General features: G+C 37.6%; 1 protein-coding gene across 4 annotated transcripts in view; it reads right to left on the bottom strand.

Annotated features, from left to right (window-relative positions):
* The window catches only part of Mctp (multiple C2 domain and transmembrane region protein), a 143,886-nt gene that overhangs the window by 34,729 nt on the left and 91,615 nt on the right, over positions 1-17,542 (bottom strand). For 2 of the 4 annotated variants that reach the window (XM_089739194.1, XM_089739202.1), the window contains 3 exons: positions 5,560-5,651; positions 2,088-2,199; positions 328-482 (listed from right to left, as the gene is read on the bottom strand). In XM_089739194.1, the coding sequence (XP_089595320.1) occupies positions 328-482; positions 2,088-2,199; positions 5,560-5,651 (359 nt within the window). Of the gene's footprint in view, positions 1-327; positions 483-2,087; positions 2,200-5,559; positions 5,652-12,056; positions 12,328-17,542 lie in introns of those variants that run through there. The other 2 variants (XM_089739196.1, XM_089739195.1) reach the window with 2 other exon arrangements.

The raw sequence follows: 17,542 nt of genomic DNA, 5'->3' as shown, positions 1-17,542 counted from the left end.
CTAGTTATATACATAATCTGAATCTCGGAAACGGCTCCATCAATTTTCATAAAATTTAGTATACAAGGGATTTCGGGGGCGATAAGTCGATCTAGCCTTTCAAATGTCGTTTTATTCGTGTTTTCAATAATCAACTTTATCGATAATCAACTTTATGACTCTTCTCGACATCTATTGGCGAATAATAATACCATTTTTTGAGAGCAACTAACTGCTTTAAAGACACAATAACACTAAAACTATTTCAGCAGATGGCGTTGTTAAGCCACCCGAAAGTTTGGTTCAACGAAAAAAAAAAAACGAGCCTCGGTCATCGTTTAGTCTCACCTTAATCTGCACAGGTTGGAAGGGATCTTCAACCGGCACCGTAAAACATTCATCCCAAACAGGATTCAGATCTCGGTAAACTATTCTTGATTTGTGCAATAGTCTTCCGCCGGCTTTGAATTTCACGTACGGATCGCTTGTTCCTGATAACAATCCTGTTTTTGGAACCCACAAAAACCCAAATTAGATAAAAAGCCGAAATAAATCAGAATTCTAGAAGCCAGCTTGGGGATACTAGGTAGCTTAGACTAGGTATCGCTTTTTCTTGCTACTAATAGCGCGACGAGTATTGTCGATCGATTCTTTAAGATATTCGTAAAAAAAATTTCAGCTCTTAGGAGGACCAGCGGAAAAACCAAATTAGACACAAAAATACACTAAACATATACCATATATGTATGTATATTTACTTAAAATATCAATTTTTGGCGTCTCATTATTGCTAAGGCAACAATATTGTCCCAATTTAGTTATGTAAATGTGACTATAATAATATATTAATTACAAAGTCTTACATTACTTAGATTCAACAAAAAAGTGGAGCCTTAAGTGATTAATCGTATTCTTTTGATTTATTGTTCGCAATTATTTGTAGTTCTAAAAAAAATTTGAACCTATTAGATATCTAAGCTATACTAGTTAATTGTAGTAGACACTACTTAATATTTGATGTGTTTTCAAAGTGAGCCTTCTAGATTAATTTGGATTCTAAAAGCCGAAGCCAAGCGGTTGGGTAATAAATTATAAATGTAGATAAATCAAATAACGTGCAAAATAACAGCCAAAACATTGTGTAGTGTTTATGAGGATGTGTAGTGAAGCAAATATGTTAATTTTAAAATCATAACCACTTTTTTTTTTTTTACCTTTCCTTTTTCTTCACATTCTTAGGAACACGTAACATTTCAAAATTAAAATTCTTTTTTATACGAAATTTTTATTCGAAGATAGATAAAAAAAACCTATTTAATATTTATTCTATAAATTATACGCGATTTTTTTTTATTTTTTTTTTATTACTGTAGGCCGAAGTGTCTTCGTCCAGCCTGAGGCGGGCCAGGAGACAGGGACGAGATTAACAATAACATTTGAATAATAAAAGAAATTGTGTTTTAAGTTTATAATGTGGAATGCCTTGGTGTTGCCTGTGCAGATGCAGTGTTGCTGTTGAAATTAGTTTAATTAGAAATAATAAATAATTTTAATTAGAATTTTTTAAATAATACTAAACAATCAATAGTCAAGTATTAACTGTGACATGACTACCCCTATACAAATTTCTTTGAAAGTAGTTTAAATCCGTAAAACTTGCCAATAAATAATACCTAATTGGTATTAGATTCTAATGATTGTCAATGCTTGGTTAAGACATCTTAATTTTCGAATTATTTAAACTAACAATAAGTTATTTTTTTCTTATTCTTATTCTTTATTATCTACTTAATTAGAAGACTTGATATTTTATCTTTTATTTTTATTGTAATAAACGAACATGAAAGTTATCTAGTGCAAGTGTGTGTGTGTTCTTAAAGTGTAGTAATGTGTAATGAGGATCTACTTTTTTGGAGACATTTCATTATAAAAATGAAGTAAGTATTTAAAAATATCGTAACACATTCTCAACCGCTAGATTGTAGTATTAAAATCACGGAGCATCTAGGAGTCGCAAAGTTATTTTTTGTTTGTTTTTATTCCAAAAAAGTGTATACTCAAACGCACGTGTCTGTGCGCGTTCATTCATCTCTCAAATGTCATTTTACCATTTTTGTCCATTGCCAACAGATTTTGTCCTCTTTTCAAATGAATCCTCAGCTGGAAGAAGGCGTACTGCCTAAGATGTTGCTCTCTAAGCCTTTGTGTTTCGTCTTGTTCCTGTGAATGTAATAAATGCTTTAGTTTGAAAATACATTTTTTTATTGTGTAATTGGGTGGACGAGCTCACAGCGCACCTGATGTTAAGTGGTTACTGGAGCCCATAGACATCTACAACGTAAATGCGCCACCCACCTTGAGATATAAGTTCTAAGGTCTAACGTATACTTACAACGGCTGCCCCACCCTTCAAACCGAAACGCATTACTGCTTCACGGCGGAAATAGGCAGGTTGGTGGTACCTTACCCGTGTGGACTCACATAAGGTCCTACCACTAGTAATTACGCAAATTATAATTTTGCGGGTTTGATTTTTATTACACGATGTTATTCCTTCACCGTGGAAGTCAATCGTGAACATTTGTTAAGTACTTATTTCATAAAATAAGAATAAATAAAATAGACAAAATAAGATTAAAATAAGAATAAAACTTGTTCAGGAAATCGATAGTTCTGTGACATTTAAAACAAAAAAACATGATACAATGAATTTTGTTTTTAAACATGCGACATTAAAAGCCCGAAACTGCTTAAACCAATTAAAAAAATACGTTATTACGAATAAAATGTAAATATAAAATTCACACCACGAAATGTTGAGTTGTTTAAACAGCGCCTTCTCAAGTTTTATAGCAACTTCGACAATTTATTGCTATTCTTAATACACAGGGATTTGTTTAAATTAGACATTGCAGCATAATAGTTAACCCGTTGTATTATTGTGTAAGTTTCACAATTTTATTTCTCTTTTACCGAAACATCAAATAATTTTGACAGTTTATTAGAGACACATATGATTGTTGCTTCATTATGCATATTATGTATTGTTACGCGCTAGACATCCCTTGAATTATCGAGAATATTCCACACAAGTCAAGTATTGCGTGTTACCGCTATCTGACAATAGATGGCGTTGTACTCGATATTGCTCGACGTTACGAGTTCCTTTGATATACGTTTCGGCTATTCGGCGATAGATGGCGTAACTCTTACCGGCGTAACAATATATTATCTTCTTCTATCTTTCAGCCCACAGACGTCCCCTGCTGGAAATATTATAATTTTGCGCCATGCTTACGTTAAATCCATCGCATTTATTGGGCTATTGAAAAAAAAAACCGCCAATTGTTCAATACCTTATATAGTCGTAGGATAAAGTAGTAAATTGCTAAAAGTAGAAACGATAGTGATATTTAATTAGTAGGTTTGTACAGTCGGACGTCGGGTGTAAGAGTGCAGGGGAGTCGTTTAGTGGGTGGGCCCTAAAATCCTTGGGCCCGCGGTCTGCTCACAACACCATGCAGATCGTTGAGTCTCACATACCCCGCGCGCCCCTTTTGCGCGGGGACCTCGTAGGAGGTTCGGCCCTCTACCCGAAAAAAAAAAAAAAAAGGTTTGTACAGTTTACTGAACAAACAGAAAAATATTTTTTTTGTTTTTGGTAGACGAACTCATTACCCTTCTGCTGTTAAGTAAATACTGGAGCCCCTAGAGATAAGTTTTAAATTTCAGTATTATAGTACAATGGCTGTCCCGCTTTTCAAACCGAAACCCGTTACAGCTTCACGATAGAATTTACACAGACGCTCTACCACCAGTAATTACGCAAATCGTTTCATCATTTTTATTACGCGATGCTATTCCTTCACCGTGAAAGTAATTATCAGAAACAAGAACATTACATAACAAGCATGGAAGAAAATTAAAACCCATAACAAAATCCGATTTTAATTGTAAAGGTTTTAGCCTCAGACAGCTCAGCATGACGGGGCCGAGCTGGTCCAATGTTGATAAACAAAATAATATCCAACAAGACAGCGACAAAATTAGTCCAAACAGCTGTACACTACACAATAAAAAGCTCAGACCGTATGAAGCTAAGCTTTCGTTCTACTTAGAAAGAAAACTTTCCATCGCGAAAGATACCCATGCTCTGTTTGTGTCTTGAATGGGTATTAGCATTTGCATTTCGTAGGATAAACTTAATTATCTATTTATTTATCAGGGGTGGCCAGCTTGATTAGAAACCAAGATCTTCTGCTTATTAACAAAGCCCTCTGCGATCTGCCAATGAAAGCAACTACTTCTTAGCAATTACTTCCTGGGTATTTTTTTAATTTATTTTATTGCTTAGATGGTTGAACGAGCTCATGGCCCACCTGACATTAAGAGGTTACCATAGCCCATAGACACCTACAACGTAAATGCTGCCACCAATCTTGAGACATAAGTTAGAAGGTCTCACTTTTAATTACGGCTGCCCCACCCTGCAAACCGTAAACGCATTACTGTTTCACGGCAGAAATAGGCAGGGTGATGGTACCTACCCGTGTGGACTCGCAACACGTCCTACCACCAGTAGGTTGCATTTTTCTTGCGTAACTCTGTAAGTTCTATCTATTTATATTTATTGCCTTGTCAGTACGCGACTAGACTGCTATATATTGTTACGCCGCCGGTAAGAGTAACACCATCTATCGCCGAACAGCAGAAACGAATATCAAAGGAACTATTGACATCGAGAACGCTCGATAAGTACAACGCCATCTATTGTCAGATAGCTGAAACACACGTCGAAGCTATTCCACTTGCCCAGTATGTTCTCGATAAATCTAGGGATGTCTTATCGACTATAAAAGCGTTACAGAGATAGCACGAAGTGAATTAGTAATCGGAACTACTCGAAGCGAAACAGCGAACGGAACACCTGAAGCGAAGTGGAAGAAGCGAATTGAGAACATTAACGTGTTTGTTAAGTGTTCAAATTGTTAGTACAGTTTTAAATTGTACTTCGGTTGAGTTTTTATTATCTCGAATCCCAGCGCGTAACAATATCATAAGATCATCATATTTTTTATGGATGCTGCTAACAGGAGCGTCCTAAACACTGAGAATGACGGATCAATTGGATATGTTACGAAAAGCGCGTGGCGCTACCTCGTTCAACCCCGAAATTAAAACCCAGTTTGTTGTAATCTAATAAAGGCGCATCCTTTTAAAAGGCTATAGAAAATAAAAACCGATTTAGTGACGTCAAATTTTTACTGGTGGTAGGACCTCTTGTGAGTCCGTACGGATAGGTACCACCACCCCGCCTATATCTACCGTGAAGCAGCTATGCGCTTCGGATTGAAAGGTGGGGCAGCCGTTGTAACTATACTGAGACCTTAGAACTTATATCTCGAGGTGGGTGGCGCATTTACGTTGTAGATGTCTATGGGCTCCAGTAACCACTTAACACCAGGTGGGCTGTGAGCTCGTCCACCCATATAAGCAATAAAAATAAAAATTTGCATTAAATACACCGTTTCCATATGGCCATTTAGTCGAGGTGCTAAATCAGATAACAGTAAACCTTACCAACTGCATTAATTCTGGCGGAGGTCTCGGGTGGTGGTGGGGAGTGCTTGACGTCGATGGAGCGGGTTCCGTCGACACTTGCCTCGACAAGTCTGCTGACAAAAGACCACTTGAGTTAATTGGTGTGCGATCTTTTCGTAGCAGCACAACGAAGTTTCGACTTTATGAGCTTTTTGTTTGAAAAACGTTAGTATTTTAGATTCACGATATAAGCGATGTTTAATAATAAAACACAAACGTAAGACAAATTTTGTAATCTATCTATTTATATATATAAAAATGAATTGCTGCTCGCGTTAGTCTCGCTAAAACTCGAGAACGGCTGCACCGATTTGGCAAATTTTGGTCTTGAATTATTTGTCGAAGTCCAGAGAAGGTTTAAATATGAAAATGCTCGGAATTAAATAAAAATAACAATTTTGTTTGTCCTTTGATGTGTCCCCCATCGGACGGATTCCTTTTGTCTTTTATTTATCGATTGAGGCACTACGAAGTCTGCCGGGTCAGCTATTTATGTTTATAATTATTGATTAGTATTCAGGCCGATGTGACTGTCCCGATTTTGTAGAATTTAGAAATTTTGTCATTTTCATTAGCGCGATTCAGGCATTTGGCCAATTCTTCTATCCTATTTTTTTTTTGTCAGGAGGAAATCGCCGAACTGACTAAAACCTCCTGTCGCTCAACAACCAACGTCCAAACCTCGTATGAGACAGAACTCATGAAGAGGCAGAGGGGGGAAAGTGAAGCGTTTAGTGCGGAGCACATCTCTCCCATCACCCTCCCCCTCGGGACGCCAGACCGATGGTCGTCGGCGCCACGACCACCAGCCCTCTCGGTATCCTATGATACCTAGCGTAATCAGATAGCATTTCTGTTAACGTAGTGGAGTTAGTTATTGCTACGGAGAACGTATTCGATTATAATTTATTTTTTTGAAACATTTCCTCGCATTACTCGCAAAGGAATACCAACCAATAGAAATGATTACTCCAGAGAATGCGGAGGCCCGCTACCAGTTTCGTATTATTATTCACGATAAAAAAAAATCATTTTACCTTAACGAAATGTTTTATTGCCGTTTTGACACAGAGGAAATTGTTTTACGTCCTCATTAACTCCAATAATTACATGTTTGTTTTTATGTTACTTGTAAGCTGAAACATTACTTGATCGATTGAGTTTACAAGCTTTTTAGTTCGATACATTACTAATACCACACACATAAAATATACGTTAACATAATAATATGCTGTTACAAAATGCTTCACGCCGACAATTTCCACGGACTAATCATCTAGTGGCACGCGAAATAAACCAGTTTAGCCGTAACATAAACTAAATGGATCAACGTTTATATACGTTCTAGTGTGAGCAGTAAAACTTTAGTTGTCCCACGGGAGGCTGTAACTCAGATAAGTACCATTACCGCATGAAACTTCGGGGCCAGAAGTCACGAGCGCTTTTCTTCGTTGTTGTAAGTAATTCATGAAACAATTATCAAAGAAAGTGATTGGGCACAAACAAGAAGTAAATAAGCTGAGAATATCTCGTGCGCAAACAATCCATCAGTACTGAAATATTTTCAGTTGGCATCGGTGCGTCATTTTGAAAAAGCGGCGCGACACAAAAACCCTCTTGCCGTGGCTAGTATTTAGTAATCTGTGCCGTGGCGCCGGTAGCTACATACCCGATCCTGTGGACCGAATGGTAAGCAGTTGACGTCGCCTTAAGCACGTCATTTCGCATCCTACCGATCCACTAACGGTGCTTTTAGGTACCTCAAGCACCGGTCATCGTTCTCGTCGAACCCGTCGCTGGCGACGAAAGGTTCTTTCTTAACTCGAACGCTTTTTTTTTTTTTAAATGTGTTACCTAGCATTTTTTTTTTTGGGTATCGGAAATCTGTTACTTTTCGAGTGGTCCCATTTAAATTTCATTAAAATCGGTACTGATTTTTTTTTTTTTATCTCATCATTTTTGTTTAAGTTAATTTTCTATTTTGCAATTTACATAGTTTGGACTTTTCCAAGTCACGTATGGTAATGCGTAAATCTATCCAAGTATCGAACTCCCGCTGTGTGCGATAACATCATAATTTACTCTCGCGAACATAATATCAAATTACTTGTCGAAAGCAGAACATTAACTCCATCTCATTGCTGTAAAAATACTGTTTTTTTTTTTTTTTTTCGCATCGCTTAGGGGGTTGCACCAGCTCATAGCACGCTTGGTGTTAAGCGGTCACCGGAGGATAGATATCGACACCATATAGCTACCCACCTCGAGACACGAGTTCGTGTTTTAGGCGACGTCGACTGCTTTCCATTCTGTCCGCAGGATCGGGAGTGCGGGTCGACATCAACCCCACGAAAAGCACAGCGGTGCTCTTCAAAAGGGGTCGCCCTCCGAACACCACGCTGAGCATCCCCCTCCCGACTAGGCGCGTCAACACCTCCGCCCCCGCCATTCGCCCAATCACGATGTTCGACCAGCCCATACCGTGGGCCCCGAAGGTCAAATATTTAGGCGTCACCCTCGACAGTAAGATGACATTCCGCCCCCACATCAAGACGGTACGCGACCGGGCCGCCTTCATTCTAGGACGTTTCTACCCGATGATATGTAGGCGAAGTAAAATGTCCCTTAGAAATAAGGTGACACTCTACAAAACTTGCATACGCCCCGTCATGACCTATGCAAGTGTAGTGTTCGCTCACGCGACCCGCACTCACTTAAAATCATTCCAAATTATTCAATCCCGTTTTTGCAGGATAGCCGTCGGAGCCCCGTGGTTCGTCAGGAACGTCGACCTCCATGACGACCTGGACTTAGAGTCCATCAGTAAGTATCTACAGTCGGCGTCGATGCGCCACTTCGATAAAGCGGCACGACACGAGAACCCTCTCATCGTGGCCGCCGGTAACTACATTCCCGATCCTGCGGACCGAATGGAAAACAGTCGACATCGCCCAAAACACGTCATCTCGGATCCTCCCGATCCACTAACGGTGCTTTTAGGTACTTCAAGCACCGGTCACCGTTCTCGTCGAACCCGTCGTTTGCGACGAAGGGCTCGACGAGTAAATTAACTCTCAGACACAGCCCACTGAGTTTCTCGCCGGATCTTCTCAGTGGGTCGCGTTTCCGATCCGGTGGTAGATTCTGCGAAGCACGGCTCTTGCTAGGGTTCGTGTTAGCAACGTCATCAGGTTTGAGCCCCGTGAGCTCACCTACTAAAGTTAGGGTTACGCTGACATAGCCCCTAGGGCTAAAAAAAAAAAAAAGGAGTGCGGGTAAGCCGCCTCGACAATCCGTAGACCCCAAGTGAGGTTGGCCAACCGCCTCGACCACGACTCGAAAAATAAAGACCCCAATTGAAAATTTTGGTGGACTTGTAATATATACGAAGTAATTTCATGAAGGTATATTTTTTCTTTATTTCTATATAGTGGACCCGGCGAACTTTGTTTCGCCACACGGCTTGTTTCAAACACGTCAACCGGTCAACTTCAAAATTCTACAATATCAATAGAATATATGTATTACGTTTAGCTGTCAGTTGCGTTTTGTTATTCCATATCAGTTGCGTTTTGTTATACCACGTTTTATGTCACGTCCCACGGGAATGTGATAAAAAGTATTCTATGTACTTCTCCTGGTTCTAAGCTACCTCCCCACCAATTTTCAGCCAAATAAGTTCAACCGTTCTTGAGTTATAAATACTGTAACTAACACGACTTTCTTTTATATTTAAAATAAGATTTATGCCTCGGGCAAGTCAACGAGTTGTAATGGAAACACCTCAAAAAGAACTATAAAGAGGGGTAGAGAGATATATCTGCTACTAACGTCCTACCCACAGTCTTCTGTCTATTCGTGACTCCAGTGAAACTGATGGTGAGAATCCATTAAACAAAAGTCTTTGAAATTAATTTATAAAAAAACCATAAAATTATTTCATCCTGAAATTGAACAAGAACTATGAACAAAGCGTTGCATAATCACTAAATTAAATTTCAGATAAGGGACAAAGGATGTCTATTTCCGGCTTCCTGTCTGGATAAAACGGAGGCAATCGGTAAAGTTGATTTGAGCTATATTAACGAAGAGACTACGTAGTTTTGTGAAATAAAACCACAAAACGAACTACCGATATATTAAATTAACCTTGACCACACTCAAAATTATTATCTATGACGGCGTTAACGATATTTCTGTTTAGCACGTGCAATAGGAGTGACTCATAAATAAGCCAGCTGCGCCGGCCAGTATAAAAAGTCAGTACGTGCCTCGCAATGAATCCGGTCACCGTTCTCGTCGAACCCGTCGCTTGCGACGAAGGGCTCGACGAGTAAATTAACACTAGGACACAGCCCACTGAGTTTCTCGCCGGATCTTCTCAGTGGGTCGCGTTTCCGATCCGGTGGTAGATTCTGCGAAGCACGACTCTTGCTAGGGTTCGTGTTAGCAACGTCATCAGGTTTGAGCCCCGTGAGCTCACCTACAAAAGTTAGGGTTAACACGTTCACTGCGGAACAGGCCCAAATCAGCCTGCCGCGGAATTTCACCTGGTGCGGACGAAGAAAACTATGTCCCTCTCGCTGGTGCGGAACGATTATCTCAGGTGTTTGTAAAGGTACGACAAAGACAAATATATATTTGAGATTGTGGTCAAAAGTATAGGTGTTCCCTATAAAAACATCACGGCAGGCCTTTATCGGCCTATCACGCACTGACGGTAAAAAATATCAACTCGGTGCGGGAGGAGGCCTATTGTGGCCCGCCGTCCCAACAGGCTGTTGGCGGCCCGAAACCGCACAGAGCGCCCGCCTCGCCAGTTAGTGTTGGGCAAGCTATCGGAACTGACGTACGTCACGTTTTTTTTATTCCTTAAAATTAAAGGCACGATGTCAGGCAACAAAAGAAAGATAAATATTTTGGAAAATAAATTAATTTGCGGTGCAGATAGTGATAGTGACAGCAGTCAGGAGATATTTTCCTTCAAGAAAATGAAAAACTGGGGGAAACCATGAAGAGTTCCGAGGTGAAAAGGAAAGTAAAAAAAATTAAAACATACTGCAGAATGTGCAAGTAAAATCTTTGTGCGAAATGTTTTAAAGACAGCCATTAATAAATAATTAAATAAACAATTTTTATTTCTTTACTTTAATTCTGTTTTATTTTCGATATCCCATCACTACTAAAAATACTTTCTAGTGCGGTTCTGGTCGGTATCGACCCGCCACTTTCCCTGGTTTATTTCTCATTTTCTGTTCGGCAGATCCCGGGGCGAATCAAATCTAAAGAAGTTGGGTTCAAGGTTTTTCCAACAGTCCAAAAACTGTTCACCTACATTATGTTTTCGCAAAGTTATAGCAATTTAATCTAACCTTGTGCTGACGTGTCGAAAAAGACCTACCACGCACTGGCGGAAAAATCATTGGGGGCACAATTTGGCCCGCCGCCGCACCAGACAAAGGTTTAAGATTTTACTTGCCGCAGCGAACGTGTTAAGCTGATATAGCCTCTCAAGGCTCTCAGCTTAGGTAGGAAAAAAAAAAAAAAAAAAACGAAATGAACATTCGTTGGACTGCGTTTGCCTGGTGCACTTACTATATCCTTGTTACGTTGTGTGATCCAGTGACTGTTGTACGTACTGGTTAAAGTTGGACGAGTGTTAAAGTGAATTGTTAAGATAACATATTGTTGATTAAATCAGGAATCAAAAAGTGACTTCGTTTTACTTGGTGTTCAGCAAGATAATGTCTACCCTCAAGCTTATATCTACATATTGCACTCGCCTTAATATTGTCGTCGGCAAGAAACACGATTTATATATAATAACAATAATAATGCACCAGTAACATATGTATGCAGCCTTTTTAAAAGGTATATGGTATATAGCAGCGGTGACCAACTTGATTAGAACCAAGATCTAGGTACTATCGACTGACAAAAGACTGAGATCTATCAATGACCTCTCTTGAAATTTAATGAAACAATGTAGTTCAGTATATAATTAAGCAAAATATTATATTTTATTAAAAATATTAAAATAAACCTGAAATCTATACTTCTATACTGATATTATAAAGAGGAAAGATTTGTTTGTTTGTTTGTATTGAATAGGCTCCGAAACTACTGAACCGATTTGAAAAATTCTTTCATTGTTTGGACGCTATACTATTCTTGAGTGACATAGGCTATAATCTTTTTTGAAAAAAATTAGGGATCCTTACTAAAACTCCAATAATGTAACCCAAGGTGTAAAAATATTCTTTACATCACGTGCCCTGCGAAAACTATTGATTATAGAATAAAATAATGTACCACGACTTTGTAAAACACATTATTATTTACAATAAGTATTAATTTATTTAAAAAAATAAAACAACGTCAAATTTCGTTGAAATTTTTGACAAAGACCCCAGCGGAGCCGGAGCGGGCCGCCAGTTAAAAAATAAATTCCTTTTAAACTAGGACATGGTACGTACCGTCCCGTTTCCGGAAAAAGCGCATCCTCCGCCACTTCCTAACGGCGGCTTTTAGTTTCTTCATCAGCGCACACTTCAATACGACACATAATCTTAGACGCCATTTTCGACATATCTATTCATTAGTATCCCTAGTTAATGTTCACATTTTCACTCACTTTTAATTCTTAAACAAACAGAAACTTGTTTATTTTTTCACTGTTATAATATCTTACGGGTAATTTATGGAATTTAAAGATTTCAGCTTCGTTTTTTTTTATTGCTTAAATGTGTGGACGAGCTCACAGCCCATCTGGTGTTAAGTGGTTACTGAAGCCCATAGATATCTACCACGTAAATGCGCCACCCACCTTGAGATATAGATTCTAAAGGTCTCAGTATAGTTACAACGGCTACCCCACCATTCAAACCGAAACGCATTACTGCTTCACTTCACCATTGACGGCTACCGCTCACCATTTTAGAGGCGATGCGGTTAAGCCAAAAATAATAAAAATAATCTATTTATATATATAAAAATGAATTGCTGTTCGTTAGTCTCGCTAAAACTCGAGAACGGCTGGACGGATTTGGCTAATTTTGGTCTTGAATTATTTGCAGAAGTCCAGAGAAGGTTTAAAAGATAATTATGAAAATTCCTTTTGTTTGTTTTAAGTTTATTTTACACAAAAGTTTAGGTATTTTATTTATCGATTGAGGCACTACGAAGTCTGCCGGGTCAGCTAGTAATAATAAAACAACATTTAAAATTTTTTTTTAATTAGTTCTGGATATTTCAGTGTGTTGCAAGCGCCAAGGTCAGAAAGGCAAGAGCAGAAACCGTATCGGGGGACTGTAGCGTGTATAATAATAGCTAATAATTAGTTGGGAACAACTCACGCACGGTTATCGGACTCCAATTTAGGATTCCCTGTGCTATAGGTACTAGAGACTGATATAAATAGTTATATATGTATAAATATATATGTCGGCACAACGTCATAAGTTTAGTTAACTATAAAAATAGTTAAAGTTAACTGTTTCATGTTACGCATGTCAAAAACTGTTTAAGAAGGTATTCAAGAGAATTCGTGACTAAGCTACCCCTAGTTTTTTTTTATTATAAATACCAGTGACTATTGTCGCAAAAAAACATTCCGACTGGAACAGCCGACTGAGGCGGAGCTCTCCGCTTTTATCGTTGTACACTTGAAATGTAATAAATGGAATTCATTGGAAAAGTGAGTCTTAATTACTGTCACTATGGAAGCCAATGATAATGATGAAGAGAATAGCGTCAGCAACGCTGACGTCATCATTTTGAAAACACCGTGGTGCCAGCCGTAGCCGTCATATACATGTATAGATAACAAGATTAACAAGCGGCCCGCTCTGGCTTCGCTCGGGTCATTACCAAAAATTTCAACGATATTTGACGTTGTTTTATTTTTTTAAATAAAAGAACACTTATTGCGGCATAACTATAATAGTTAGACATATGTTGTCGCGACACTTTTTGTAAATAATAATGTGTTCTACAAAGTCGTAGTACATTATTTTATTCTATCATCAATAATTTTCGCAGGGCACGCGATGTAAAGAATATTTTAGGCAATTTTTTTACATCTTGTGTTACATTATTAGAGCTTTAGTAAGGAACCCAATTTCTTTTTTCAAAAAAGGTTATAGCCTATGTCACTCGGGAATAGTGTAGCTTCAAAACAGTGAAATAATTTTTCAAATCGGTTCAGTAGTTTCGGAGCCTATTCAATACAAACAAACAAACAAATTTTTACTCTTTATAATATTAGTATAGATAAACACCCATACAAGGAGAAATAAGCCTGTTCATCACACAATGTTTGCCCGATGTGGGAATCGAACTCATGAGATCTGGCGCAAAAGTCAGAGTCGCTAACCACTGCGCCACCGAATAAGTAAAAAATTTCACCGATTTACTGAGGGATGTGTAAAAATATTTTACTTGTTACGAACGTATGCTAAATGTATCTGATTCTTCAAAAGAAATAATAATAACAAGGTATGGTTTATTGACCAAATAGAATATTACCATGATGATTAATTTATTAAATGTAAACCTCAATTAAATACGCGCAAATGGGATTTTGTCAACGAATTTCTACATCAAATCATAGAGCTTCATTCACTTTTTTAGTGCTGAGCTTATTTTCACATATTCTGCCAAAAATTCTAAAGAATTTTTCTCAAAAATTACTTTACAAAATTTTAACTTCATAAATAAAACAAATAAGTGCTAAATTTACAGCAAAATAATTTTAAATGGTTATTTATAAATGTGATTAAGTTATTAAAAACATTATACATAAATGTGCGCGATAAGACACGTCCGTACAGGTCGATACCTAATACCTATAACTTGAGGTCCCGCAGTAGTCGAAATTCGACTATAATTAATTGGAATTGTAAGTTTGTACACTATTATGATTGTATTTTATACTTCTGTAATCACAAATTTCGCCAAGACTACATTATAAAAAATATTAACAAAGACGAACAATAATTAATCTATTCTCAATATGACAACAGACGCCAAGAACAAAAGTTTGACAATAAATAGTATGCATGCGTGTGTGCGTCAAATACATGGTATGTAGTGTGTGTAATGTTTTCTTTATTGATTTAATGTATCTTTTATGCATTATTTAAAAAAATATTAGCCTTGTGCACTTCTTCTCTATATTCTCTATAAGTGTGCAAAATTTCATACTCCTCCGTCCGCGCAATTTTCGTAAAAAGGGATACAAAGTTTTTGCTTCACGTATTAATATATAGATGAAACTGCGCAATACTCAATATTCCGACGTTCCGCTCTTTATGCGCATCAATAGAAAGTCGATCTATCGACGCGACGGTTCGCGCTCTAGGGGTTAAAATCAAACAATTCGCGTTTAGTCATGACCGAAACGTAAATTTGAGAAATAAACTCAAGTTTCAGCGGACGTAAACATGATACTCTTTCTTTATTTGTTTAGGTCGAAAGACAAGCAGCCTAATGCTGCCATTACTGACGTAATTAAGAATTTAAGTGGATTCCTTTTCCCAAAAGATCTACGCGACGCCACTTCTAAGCAAAGGTTGCGAAAAAAAAAACTTAATTCCAGGTTTTTTTTGTTGCTTAGCTGGGTAGACGAGCTCATAGCCCACCGGGTGTTAAGTTGTTACCGGAGCCTATTGACATTTACAACGTAAATGCGCCACCCACCTTAAGATATAAGTTCTAAAGTCGCAGGATAGTTACAACGGCTGCCCCACCCTTTAAGGCGAAACGTATTACTGCTTCACGGCAAAAATAGGCAGGGCGGTGGTACCTACCCGTGTGGACCCACAAGAGGTCCCACCACCGGTAGCTTTAAGCTTTCGTTTAGTTTATATAATGAGGTTCTTGTAATAATTTCGTAATAAAATAATAGAGCAAATATTTTTACACACATCACTATGTGGGCTACGACTGGTGATACTAACTCATGACACGTCAGGCTTGAATTCGCGGTCGGAGTCGATATCTTTATTGAAGATAGCTGGTATCAGAGTTTTATTCCAGACCCCATATAACAAAATACTAGCATTAGACTGTTGATTGTCAATTATTGTTCCTGCTAGGGCCAGTGCTAGCAACACACATGGTTTGAGCCCCGTGAGCTCATTTACACGTCAAGGAGAAGCTGATATAGCCTCTAAAGGCTATGAGCATAGGTAGGAAAAAAAAAATGTCAATTATATGTTCGTTTTCTCTACTGACCGCCATGATATATAACTAATAATAACCATATATTATATAGAGCTTAATTATTAATGATAGAAATAGAATTATAGAAAAATAGAAGAAGAAGAAGAATAAAATAGAAAAATTACTTCTTTATTTCACAATTTTTTTAGATGCCACAAATAAAACTGAAGTATTTTCGCGGCCTAGCCTCGAGTTTATTAAGAAAAAAAAATGTGTATATACATAGAAGCATGCGTGCAAGTCAAGATTTTTGTAAAAGAAAAATAAACGGTAATTAGTATAATATACGATTAAGTACTAATAACGCCTCAGTCGACCTCGTTACCACGAAAACTGTAAAATATTTGAAACATCACAAATTACTATTTTTGAAAATGAAATGAAAATATTGAGTAAAAACAAATAGTCGTAAAAGCGGTTTTCATTATTAACTAGGTCACTCGCTAAAACCGATGAAAATAATTTCGGACTTTCCATTTAGACGACGAAATCTTTTTTAATTTTGTTTTAATAAAAGAAAGTTAAATCGGTCCAATGCCCGGTTTTTTAATTAAGAAACAACGTACTATGTACTCGTATTTTCATTCGGAGCTCTTAACATAAGCTAAAGTGCCGACATAAAACTATAATATTTATAGCAGTAGCAGCTTTAAAATATTATCTAACTTTGTAGTAAATAGAGTTGCAGTTATTCACTCGTAGTCATCAATATCTAAAAGGGTATTAGTAGCTATAATAGTCGTCGTGGCCTAAAGGATAAGGCGCTCGGTGCATTCCCCGGCTTAAAAAAAAACACAATTCTGAAGATTTTAAATTTGCATAAACGAAATTAATGTTTGATATGACGCCTATTAGTTTCATGGGTACAGATAAACACAAAACATTCGATCGCCAATTAGATTTCGTGGTTAAAGTATTTTTTTTTGTTTTTTTTTTTTTTGGATCCACGCACGAGCAATTTATTTGTAAATTGCTATTAGGTACCGGCGATCAGGAGAAACCTAGTAGAAATCAGAGCTTACAAGATTTATTTAATAGTATTTACGAGATAAGCTTGCATATATACTTAGTCTGGCCATAAATACTGTTACAATTAAAAATAAACAAAATATTACATTTGAATTTGGAATCTGTCATTTTCATATGAGTGCTCATTGAGTTTTCTCATTTTGGCGCCAATATATTGTACAATATTTTGCGATATTGAAATGGAGTGGGGTGATAAAGAGAACCGAATCACTTTGATTGCATTACAAAGTAGGTATGGAGCCAAATGCAATTTTTAAAACTCTCCATACGCTTGGTATTAGTAAAATGTTTGTGTACCGGGTTAATAGTTGCAATGAGGCCTCCTCTGTTTGTGACAGAAAAAGATCTGGCTGTCCACATAGTGTTCGTACGAAAAAGGTGGTCAAAGCAGTAAGGGAAAGAATTCGAAGAAATCCTGTCCGAAAGCAAAAGATTTTATCTCGGGAGATGAAGATAGCACCTAGAACCATGTCGCGTATTTTAAAAGATGACTTAGGACTTGCAGCCTATAAGAGACGTACTGGTCATTTCTTAACTGATAATTTAAAAGAGAATAGGGTGGTAACATCGAAACAACTACTGAAGCGGTACGCAAAGGGAGGTCATAGAAAAATTTTGTTTACGGATGAGAATTTTTTTACAATTGAGCAACATTATAACAAACAAAATTACCGTATTTATGCTCAAAGCTGTAAGGAAGCTTCCCAAT

The sequence above is a fragment of the Bombyx mandarina genome, chromosome 28 (genome assembly GCF_030267445.1).
Source record: "Bombyx mandarina strain Sakado chromosome 28, ASM3026744v2".
Taxonomy (NCBI): Eukaryota; Metazoa; Arthropoda; class Insecta; order Lepidoptera; family Bombycidae; genus Bombyx; species Bombyx mandarina.
This window is presented reverse-complemented; position numbering and strand designations above follow the sequence as displayed.